General features: G+C 38.3%; 1 protein-coding gene across 7 annotated transcripts in view; it reads left to right on the top strand.

Annotated features, from left to right (window-relative positions):
* elavl4 (ELAV like neuron-specific RNA binding protein 4) overlaps positions 1 to 12,127 on the top strand; it is a gene marked incomplete at both ends in the record, with an annotated part of 77,187 nt that overhangs the window by 62,572 nt on the left and 2,488 nt on the right. For 6 of the 7 annotated variants that reach the window (XM_079244718.1, XM_079244719.1, XM_079244717.1 and 3 more), the window contains 2 exons: positions 6,158 to 6,383; positions 11,326 to 11,364. In XM_079244718.1, the coding sequence (XP_079100844.1) occupies positions 6,158 to 6,383; positions 11,326 to 11,364 (265 nt within the window). The remainder of the gene's footprint in view (positions 1 to 6,157; positions 6,384 to 11,325; positions 11,365 to 12,127) is intronic. The other variant, XM_079244721.1, reaches the window with a different exon arrangement.

Here is a 12,127-nt window from a genome sequence, read left to right as displayed (position 1 = left end):
TGTAGTACTTCAATTTATAATTCCTAAATCATGCTAAATGTTTTTTTACATTAATATATTTAACTGCACCCTTTTACAAAGTCCCAATAGCATCCAGGTGGCGGCATGCTACAAAATACAGTTTCCTGAATGTGCTTTAATGACATCTTCATTCAGACCACCACCACCACCTTTCTTCCAGCAGAAGTACTTGGAAAATATGACCATGTTAGGTAATACAGTTTTGTTTTCAGTTGACAACCAAATATGGATGTTAGAGTTGTGTCATCCTTGACATATCGTGCATCTTACATATTTACAGCTGGAAATGTGATATACAGGTAGTATATTAGGTAGTAAGATCTGAGTTTCTTGGGCTAAATCAGCAAAATGGTAGTCTAAATGACAAAGATATCTGTGGCTAAATCTAGCCTTTAAAAACATGCTATGTTCGTGTTATTTTCAAACCTTTATCACTCTATAAAAAATTTTCTTAAAGACTTACCCTTCTATCACAGTCGGTATGCTCTCCTCTCTTTTGACTTGAATAATGACACAGTACTGTATCGCTGTCTGCTGAGTAGTAAAGCAAAGAGCGGTCAAGGTAATACAAGCAGAGAGGTGCTTCCACTAGATGGCATGACTCATTGTATCATTTCACATCTTTCTGCCCTTAGTTTATTATTTTCTGCAATCTTTTGTGTGCATTCTCTTTCTGTGATAACCAGCACACATGCACACAAAAAAAACCACACGCAGCTATGCACATCGATACATGCGTGTGCTTACATCAGACAGATGGTTGGAGCTTTGCCCTGACAGAGGCTAAAGCACAGGGCACCTCCACGCTTCAAAGTCTAGGCTTCTTCTTTCATTGCTTTTTCAAATACCATCTGTATCGAGGTGCATTCATGTTACTTAAAACAAGGACATTGCATTTCTGCTTCTCACAAGAAGCCAGTGGGAAGAGGGTTTTTCTTTCTCGCTGTGTCATATCATAAATCCTTTGGAAGGGCAGGTCTAATCATTTCATACAGTTGGCACGCTGAGGTTCTTTTGCTAAAGTTAAAAGGATGTGAAGTATCAAAGTGGCCCAAAACAAGATTTTGCTTAAATATGCACGTGTTAGTTCATGTGTGTCTACTTGCATTTATGTGCCTGCTTACATGCATAGAGTTCACTGGATGGATGAGACTCTGTGTGTTTGGAAGAGAGAAGTGTGTGTGCTTTTCATTACCCAGCAACCAGGTTTCTCACCTCTCTTCTTTCTGGGCTTACAGAAGAGCAGTCATTTCTCTTTACCAGTCAGTCAGTGTTTGGAGAAATGATAGTAGGTTTTAGAGAAAGTGTGGCTTTGTTCGGGAAGGAACAAGCAAGAATAGCACTGTTTCCTTTCATCATCATCCTTATACTGTCACCTCTTAACATTCTTCTCTATCACCTTCTCTCCTTTTGTCCTTACCTTCCTTTTTTAGCTTTTCCACTTTTTCCTTTTCTCCTTTTCTTTTCAGCCTTACCTACCCCCAACCCCAGCACTCACTTCTTGTCCCCCATCTTCTCTCCTTCTGTTTCCCCGCCCCAGACTGAGGCGGCACGTTATTAGTAAGGCAGCCAAAGTGCCTGTCGGTGTGTGTTAGAGAGAGATAAGCACAGGTAGAGAGTTACATAAGCCTCTGTTGATTACTGTGGAAGAGAGGGAGACCAGAAAAAGAGAGTGAGGGGGGGAGAGAGTGAGTGAGAAAGACAGATTGCTGTACCTTAGTAAGTACATTGTGCTCTAATGTCTCAGGTAAGGCTGGCTGGTGCTTGATAAGTAGGTCCACGCTTTTGGGGCTGTTTGAAAGGACACTCATTTGGTTGGAACTCCTAAAATGACAGCTTGCCTCAAAGATTGGAAATTTGCTTTTGTTCCAATGTTTAACCGGAGAAAAATAAACCCCTCGCAAGGTCTTCTTCATTAATATGGCATGACAGAGTTGTAATTAAAAGGCAGTAGACAACAGACTGAGTTTTGTCTGGAGTCTCAAAGCTGATTTTTTTTCACAGTCAAAACAATTAATTGATTATATCAGCAACTTGTTTTGCTTGTAGACAATTTCCTGGGGCTATGCAAGTCTTTCTATTTTTACATTTAAGGCTTATAAGACATAGCTTCAATGATTCCTTTGAAAAAGAAAACAAGCGATAAATTGATTTTGGCAGGTGTTACCGGTGCAGCTAAAGCCAGATGCTGCTATATGTTCCCCCGGGCAATAAAACTCCATTATACTCTATACTAAAGGCAATTTTATGTGCAAAAAAGTAATACAAAACATGTTTCTTTTTTTATAGTCAACGGACAGTTAATTTAGAAGAAAATCTCAAATTGGCGTTGTCACTTCTTCCAAATGTCAAGCTGAAACTAATTTGAAGTGGCAAGTGTGTGTTCAGATCTATTCCAATAGATGAACTGATGGCATTGTTTCAAGCAGGTGGTGAGAGGTCTACTCAGTCTAAAATAGTATGCAGCCAAACAATGTTGTACACGTGACTTCACTCAACTCCTTTGTAGTGTGTCACTTGGGCTGCAACACCTGGTGAGTCTGCAGCTTTTTTGTGTCAAAGCTCCAGACTCCACAAACAGCCTCGTCATTATTTGCTCTGTCACGTTCAGTGTACAAGTCAAAGAGCAACCAAACAATGCTTCATTGTGTGTCCAATAAAGAAGTTTTAAAATGCCCTAAACAACCTCATGAAGAACATTTTTAATTTTGATAAGACTGACCACAAAGACTATTTTCGACACACAAAAGCTCTGTGCATTTATCAATAATAAAAGTTTTTCCTTAAGATATTTATCTTATACTGTCATCACACTTCCTTAAAGCTACAAATTAAAACTTTGCAGAGCCAGACAGAAGCACAGAACCAAACCAATCTCTCAGTTCGTTTTTAGTTTTCAGAAGACACATTGAACATGCGCAAACTAATGTTCACCTGGACACAATTAACTGGGTTTAAGATTAATCAGAGCCACAATATGTTCCCGAGCATCCTTTCATACCACAACTCAGATGGTTGGCTATTTAAAGCAACATGGCCTCTCTTTTAGCTTTCTGTGCTGTAATTTATAAAGTCTATACAACTTTAGTAATACAGCAAGTGATGTTGAAGACTTGTATTAACAATAAGACAGACATGCTTTTTTTTTCCTTCTGTGAAGAAGATATTTGCATCATTTGCTGTCTAAGAGGAAGCACTTTCACAAAACGAGTTCCATTAATTCACTGCTTCAGATAGTCATGGACCTACCTCGTGGTCATACGTCTCTCACTCTTATTATCACCTCTTCAAGCACCATGTAAGGATGTTTATGCATGTGTGTGTTTGTTTTGGGCCTTCATCTGTATGCTAAGCATTTCTCTTGAGGCCCTCCAGCAAGAACCAGCTTAGGAGGAGCTCAAGGCCAAACAAGTTTGAGGATTAAAGGACAAAATAGAGTCCTCACTTCTCCTCTCGTTGCATTTGAGGAATTGAGTGGGTAAGCAGTACTCTGCACTCACTTAACTACCACTGTGGTGCTGTTGAGCAAAGCTCTCTGAGAGTCCAAGTGTCGTTCAGCTGTACAGCAGCGACCCTTATTTCACCTCCAATACTGCACATGCATGCCAATTATCGTCATAAAAAAAAAAGGAAGTAGCCGACATTGGTTGTTGTTTGTATTGTGTACGTCCCATTAGAATTGTTATTTTTCTGGTTCTGACAAGCTAATTAATATGTACAGGTACAGCATGGGCACATCAGGAAGTAAAGGGAGGGTACAACTTGTCAGGGGAGAGAGAGCTAGAGAGGTTAAAAAGGAATGAAACAGAATAATTTACATTAAGAGTTAATGATCATCTAGTATGTGGAAGGAATATTGTGTTTTTCAGGTTTGGGTTAGGGTAGTGGGTGTGGACAATAAAGAATCTGCATTTGAGCTATTCAGCTAGATTTCTTTAGACTCTAATATGTTTTGTTTTTTTTTACATTTAAACTGCTTTGTTTTAATTTTGTTTTGCAATTATTTACTTTATTTTGTTGATTTTGTAAGAGGATGTCAGGTTTCTTGAAAGGCATTTTAGTAAAATGTCTTATTATTATTTATTCTTATCCATATTAATATTATTATTATTATTATTATTATTATTATTATCATCATCATCATCATCATCATCATCATTACTGTTTAAAAAAAACTCAAAGCCCCTATGCGGGGGACTGGCTCCTGGTGTGGATGGATCTCTAGGTTTTGTTTCCTCACATCAGCACCAAGTCAGAATTTTTATCACTTACTTAATGTTTTTAGTTGTTTTATTAACCAGAATTCAGTTAAAGAGACAGTATTCAGGGAATGATGTTTTTCGGGGAATGTGGGTGGGTGTGTGTGTGAGTGTGGGGGGGTTCTTTGCTCTATGTCCTTGTGTGTGTGTGTGTGTGTGTGAGTGTGTGGAAAGAGCTTGTGTCTATTATTTTTAAATGCCTTTTTATCCACTGTTTGTTTTAATCCTTATGACTTGATTTTATCCTGTAAAGCACTTTGTGTTCCCCGTGGCATGAAAAGTGCTCAAGAAATAAAGTTTGATTTGATTTGATTTGAAAGTTTGATGGTTTTGTGGAAAAGAATACATTAATACAGTATTATGTAATAATCACAACAAATACAATAAATTAGTTGAGCAATGTTTATATACTTGCAGGAGGACACTGATCATCACAGTTTACAGTAATTGTGGGCCTTTTGCACTGTTGTCAGCTGAGTTACAAGATCTGCCAGGAAGCACATTGTTTAAAAGATGTGAGAAAACTCAAGTGCATATGAGCTACTTAATCCAACTTGAAAATAGGAAAAACTGATGTGTTGCAAACCATATTTCTAAAATGTAAACTGTTCCTATGATACTGAATTCAACATTGACATTTCTTCATAACATAAATCGACCCAGTGAATTTCCTAAAGGCAAACATTTTTGCCCCCCCAAAAAAAACTGCAAATGGTAACAGTTTATTTATTATAATAAATTAATGACAATAGATAAGACTCCTTTTAAATAATGGTTTGCTTTAAAGAATCTATACAGGCTTTTTTGATATATAATTTTGCTTGGTAGAAAATAAATAACCTTTTGTTGCTTGTGTCCTACTGAGGAAAAAACAAAAGGGGGGAGCAAGGTGTTTCTGGGATTTCTTTGAAGAAGGATTCAGAGACAAAACAACAGGGAGTATATATATATATATAAATATATATATACATATATATATATATATATATATATATATATATATATATATATATATATATATATATATATATATATATATATAAATAAATAAAACATATAAGGAGAGGAAAGCCATGGACAAAAACTTGGAATAACAATAAGGAGGGCTTTTAAGTGTGAGAAGGAGGCTGCACACAGTGTTGCTCAAACACAACATTCCCTTCCTACTTACTGCCTCTCTTTTATTCAGCCTCAGTCACACAGACATGCCTGTGTGCACACAGTATTATGTAAATAGTCTCGGCAGAGTGCTGCTGTCACTGAGCGAGCATCCTCTGGGCCATCCAGGCAGCCTCATTAAAATGAGCCACAGCATTCATTAATAGATACCAGTGCTCATGTACACATACGCATACACATATATACATATACAGTCAATAACACACCCAACGTGTTCACAGGCACCAATAAAGGACTTCCCAGGAAGCACACTTCTAAATGTTCCTCTTAGGTGACAGTGAAAATAAAAAAAATGTTTTAAAAAAAACGTCTCCAAGGAAACGGCTCAAATGTTATGAGAACAATGGATGAAGACTGTGTGACTGTGACTGCAGTGAGCATCAAAAAATAATGGATTATATGGCTCCAAACCAAGAAATTCATCTGTAGCTGGTGCATGTTTATGTGCTTATTACTCTTGTGGTTTGTTTTGTCCTTTTCTTGGCTTTTGCTGAAAATGTTGTCCATTTCTAAACTAAAATATTGTTTTTTTTCCAAATATAAGAAATTCTAAATGAGTTCAGTAACTGTGTAAAAATACTGCGTTTGAAGCTTTTTCGCATGGAAACAAAAAATAAAAGTTACAGACAGCAAAAACTTTGGCTGAAGTCTGTAAAGTAACAGGGGCCCCTGTTGTTTGTGATCTGCTGGCCCCGCAGGTGGCTCCCGAGGTGTGGGCTTCATCCGCTTTGATAAGAGGATAGAGGCTGAGGAGGCCATTAAAGGGTTGAATGGCCAGAAGCCATCAGGTGCCGCTGAGCCCATCACAGTCAAGTTCGCCAACAACCCCAGCCAGAAGACCAGCCAAGCCCTTCTGTCACAACTCTACCAGTCCCCCAATCGTCGATACCCAGGCCCCCTTCACCACCAGGCTCAGAGATTCAGGTGAGTAAAGCAGCAGGAAGTGAAAGAAATAAGATAGGTCTGGGAAAAACTTCAGACAGTGTAGTCATGGCATCTTTAAATTTGAATATATGACTGTAAAGCTACGTATGTGTAAAAGCATGACTGAGTTTATCACACCAACATTTCTAGATAAAATAAAGCAGCTGGTTCATGTTCAATAAATGTGTAAGGAGCCATTCCAGGGAGTCCTGGTTCTAAATGCAAAGGTTTACCTTGTCTATCCCTTTTTTCCCTTTAACAACGACAAAAGACTCATTATTGGAGACATTTTAACCATGAAGAGATTTAGAGCTGTTCTGCTTTGTTACAACAGTTGCATTGGATACAAAGAAAACCTCAAAACATGTAAACCCCAGTCAATAAAAACTGAAATGGGAGCTGTTAATTATGGCTCCTATGTTGCTAAGAAGACACCTGAAGATCCTAAATGTTTTTCCCAAAAGCAAAATTAAGCATTTTTAAAGCAACTCAGTGATGTCAGCCACGGTGTCCTGACAAGAATGAAAACACATTATTCCTTAAGACAAAGCTAAAATATCATTTTTCAGAGAATGATGTACTTCTTGGAACAAGTGGCTCCTCCTTATTCTCAACTCATTTCCAGACACATTTAAATATGTGACATGATTAGCTGCAGTCTGTCCTTAAGGTTGGAAATCTCCACTTTAATGTGATTAGCTTATGTTTTAACACCAAACAATGCATACTTAGAAGACTTACAAACAGTAATTTTATGTACATTGAGCAGCTGTGAAACGAGAGATCTTATGTCTAGCTGTCACAAAACTGACACCAAGGACGAGTGTCAAACTTCACAGCGATTATTATCAGTCAACATGTCTGCTCTAAACATTTTGGGAAACGGGAAAACATTTGCACCTAATGCAGTTTATAGATTGTTCAAACAGAGGATGTAACGCCTACACACTGAGAGCATTACTCATCTCATTGTCTGTGTTACAAGAGTGAGGCACCTTTTTCTCCTGTGAAAAGTCATTTTGGCAAATACATCCTCCGTTTGAACAGCAGCTGTGAGCTCAGCACCTGGTGCAGGTGTTGGATAAACCAGTGAGTGCTCTGGGTGGGTCCGCCCAGATCAGAGAGGAACTGTTCATAAGAGACTGTGGGGTTCTGTCGTTCACAACTACACATGTCCCCTCATTTCATCTTGCTGCCATCATGTCGATGCTTCTCAGTATATTCTCTGTCAGGCCTGAGCAAAAACATTATTAGGGATAAAAAGCTTGAATATAAAAGTTTTTTTTATTTATTTCACAGCCACAGTTAAGTAGAAAGATGATGAAGATGATGTTGCAATTTAGCTTAAGAATATCAGCAAATATCTGTGTAAATGTGCAGTTTAAAATAGTCCTTGCAGGATAACATTATGTAACAAAATATGTAACATATTTAAAAGTGTTTCAGTCTGAATGAGTAGCATGTCAAGTTACCCAAGTCTCTAATAGATGTTTTTGCACAGGTCTTTAACATTTGGACCAAACCATCACTTAACATTATTTACAGTTGATACTTGGCTAATGTATTTATGCCATCCTACACAATCATTTACTGTCACTCACTGATGACACTAAGAGCCTTTTCTTTAGTGTCAATATCACATGATACCTCTAGATAGTTATAGTTTACTTGTTGAAGCACATGAAGCACCAGGTTATGTCAGAAACATGTACTAATGTATTACACTCTATCATCTCAATGAGAAGTTCCAGAGTTGGAGACACAATATGTGTTTATATAATTTCTTCTCTCTTTCAATATCTCTAAGCTGGTTGTGCTGTTTACTCTCCATCAAAGTCAGAGCTTGGAAGGTATTTTTCTTCTGGAGCGGCTTCCCTGGTGTGACACCTGAGCGATGTAGCGTGGCTGTGTGTCTGTGATACGCCAAGCCAATTTACAGGCTCTGCAGGAGAGCTGTCGCTTCCCATCACAACTCACAACCACAGGACACTTCCTTGCTGTGTCCCTGTGCTCCCGCTCTCTGCTCCCAAGCTCTTCACTGAAACCTCAACACTTTAGAAGTTAGAAATGTGCTTGATGTGCAGTGCTTCCCTGATTTTTTTTTTTTACTGAATCTTAAAGAATAGCATTGCAAAATAACTTTTTTCCTGAATACAACATTTTATATAGTACAACCTCTCAGTTATTGAGAGACCTGTTGAGAGTCAAGATTGTATCGCATATAATGTTGACAATATCAGTACATTGCAATATGAAGAGATATATTGTAAAGCTGAAACAACAGAACAAAAATTTGCTTTACATAAAAAGCATAAGCTACTGCTTAAAAATTATAACAAAAACACAATCTGCTGCAGATATAAAAGCGTTTATCCTTTGTGACTAAATCACATGGGCCTGCTGTCACACAAGTTAATGTATAATGTGCTTATATGGGCCATCCTAAAGACAGAAAAAATAATCAACTCCAGCTCTGTACACCAAGCCCTTGATCCTGGATTGTTTCTGATCCTGTCGTTAACTAATGGTAGTAATTAGCAAATTAGCCTTATTATATTCGGGGCAGGAGCCAATTTTAATTGAACAGATTTTTTTTGTTTAAAAAAAAAAAAAAAAGAAAAAAGCGCCCATTCCTCCGTTAGTGTGCATTGACAGGAAGCACAAAGCCCTATTGTTTATATTGAGCTTGGAGAGGCTGTGTGAAGAGCTGGCAAAGCGGTTGCGTGGTGAGCTTGCATCAGTGTGCATTTGCACATGTGTAATAGGCAAAGGGAGGGAGAAAGTGTGAGCAACAGGTTGTTTTGTTGTGGCCCGACAGCCCAGCGGCCAGCAGATGTCTTCATGCTCCCGGGTCTGGAGTGCCTCTCCTCTGAGCTTCCTCTCCAATTGACTCATTTACCCACAAAGCAGACTCCTTGTTCCCTTCCCACGTAATGGGCTAATTACTGTTTTAATGATTCTGTACATCCTTCCCTCCACTGTAGTTCTTTGTTTCCGGTCTGCGTTCATACTTCATGATCATTTTAAGTGAGAAAATTGCTAACATGCAGGCACACTCTGATTCCAGATAATGTAAATATACAGAAGATTCAAGTAAACTATTAAAAAAAAAAAAAAGGGGGAATTCTATCCCATTTGTTTTTACAATGACTTTATTCATATTTTAATACATGATCAACATTTTGTTTTAAAACTACCTGAACAAAGTAACTAATGAGCTAATACCGAAATACAATGTTAAATCATTAGCTATAATATCAATGCAGTTCACCCTGCCATAGGGAAGTCTAATTTAAAGGGTACTTCACTACTATCAGAAAGCCTCCTTGTGGCAAATTGTCCCTGATTAAATTACTAATTTATTATCACTAACAGGCAATGGAAATTTAATTTAAAAATTTTTTATTGAAACAGAAAATAACATTATGATTGTTGATATTGTGCAAGTCATTTAATGCAAACCTGCTAAATTAACTCCCTGAAGTCCAATTTAATAAATGGTTGTCACTGAAACCGTCTCCATATAAACTCTAACGTACAGTGAAGGAAGATTATTTAATGTTAATATAGTTAGACACCAGATTTTGACGGTGGTGTGTCAGGAAGTACATCCACTCATTGTTGTGCCATTCCTGAGGTGGTTCTGATAAACACTGTAAAGATACACATGTGCAAGTGTGTTTAAAAGAAAGCTAAAGGCTCGGCTAGTGCAAGGGGCAAGGAGACACAACCCTGATACTTGAGTCAAAGTCAGAGAGTTTGTAGTGTTTTCAAGAGGAGTGAGGCGTCACTGGCCAGCTGTTGCTCAATAAGCCATGGCCTCTGTCCATTAGGCTGGAGGAGTTAATAAGACATGAGACAGGCCAGACCCAAGTGAGGAATGAAGGTCATTGAGTCACCAAGCAGGCTGCATTCATCCATGAGGGCCAGCATTCCATACAGCCCACAGGTTTCTGAAGCCCAGCACACAGGCACAAACTGTAATTTACCCTGGCTGACTGCAACGGCTGGAGCTCGCAGGCTGAAATTATTCTGAAAACAGAGCATTTCCCAAAAGCTAACACTTTTAGACAGAGGACACCCTCTGACTAGCACTCAGTCATTCCACCTGACCTGTAAGCACTTAACAGCTTGACCCCATCCACAAAGACAGGCATCCACGATTTCATGGCTAGTTTAACATTCAGTTGTGTTTTTGTTTTCCCACAGTATAGAAAACCTACTAATCATCATCACCAATCTCACTCACCATCATTCAAATTCCAAACCATTACACTGACAGAACTCTGGATCATTTCCTGTCATCTCTGGTGTTCTCTCAGCTGAGTTAACACAGAATTAAAGACCATAGGTTATCCACAAAAAAAAAAAAAAAAAGAGAAATCATTTACCTTCATCCTAAAAAAAACCCAAAAAATCAATGTGGTGGTATAAATTGTATGGATAAACACATGCAATTTTCTAAATGAAACAAATATTTGCAGTTGTGTAGCATTGTGACTGGACTATAGCGCTAGTAAAGCCTGGTGCAATGCTATGCTTCCACCCTGCCTGCCATTAGTGCTCTGTGTTTACCTGCAAAGCTAAACTGTGACCAGTCTACTGCTGTAGTTTTGTATAACTATTAAATTGGCTGCACTTGTTGTCAGTGTTCCTGTAACACTGCTCTGGCATTAGCAAATTCAGAGCAATTCCAGAGCCTACAAAGTAGCTTAGCGGGCGAACAAGCATGTGCAGACCATACTGACTGTACTGTAGATTCATTAACTTATAATAGCATTTTCTGGTGGGGCTCCTCAGTGTAATGGACCAACTATAGATGGGTTTGTTTGTTCTTGAGTGAGCAGGACCATGCAGTTTCTATAGGGACTTAACATTAGTTCCATTGAGTGAGTCGACCATCTGCCCACCATTAACCCCAGAACCCTCCTTCTCTTTACAGGCTGGACAATTTGCTTAATATGGCCTATGGCGTAAAGAGGTAATTAAAAACTTCACCCAATGCCAGATGTCCATGTTGACTCAATGATTTTTCAATATCCTTTTTCCTTACTTTGTATTTCTTTTGAATCTTTGCAGTCACTTTAAGTTTGGCAATTTATTTAAGGTCGACTTCATCTTTGGTTCTTTGATTTGTTTTTTTTTCTCGTCAGCTTGAGTTGGCTTTCAAACCCTACCGATCACTTCAGGTGTTTAGAAGAAAAAAAGGTTTTTTTTTCAGTGGTGATAAATTTGCTTTCTTTTGATTATGACAAGTGATGGTGTTGTTTGGATTGTTTTGGGTTTTTCTGTGTACGGAACAGATTTTGTTCTCAGGTCTAAGACTTCTTATTTCTAGGTGTGTGCCTTTATGTTGTTTTTTGTTGTTGCTGTTGGGTTTTTTTTTTGTGTGTGTGGGATTCAGGTTCTCCTACCTTGTCATGTTGCAGCAGCAGTCAGTAAGACATCAAATTTAGTACTTCCCATTCAATGGAGTTAAAAGATTTCCTATTTAATGCCAAAAATGAAACAGAATGGACATAAGCCATCAGGTGTGGACACAATCATCTGTATGATCTACACCTTTGCAGTATAAGTTATTTGCTAAGTGCATACATAATAACTTAATACCTACTCAAAACAATTTGGAAGAGAGCCTTGAGATAAGACTGGATGAACCTGGATCCCTGCCGGAAACAGGGAATGCTGTTCCACTGCAGACAGCTCAAGCTTTGCTTGGCACTGCTTTTCTGAATTCTCTTGCT

The sequence above is a fragment of the Telmatherina bonti genome (assembly GCF_933228915.1).
Source record: "Telmatherina bonti genome assembly, chromosome: 8".
In the NCBI taxonomy this organism is placed as follows: domain Eukaryota; kingdom Metazoa; phylum Chordata; class Actinopteri; order Atheriniformes; family Telmatherinidae; genus Telmatherina; species Telmatherina bonti.
The sequence above is the reverse complement of the archived record's forward strand: the minus strand, read 5'-3'. Positions and strand labels throughout refer to the sequence as shown.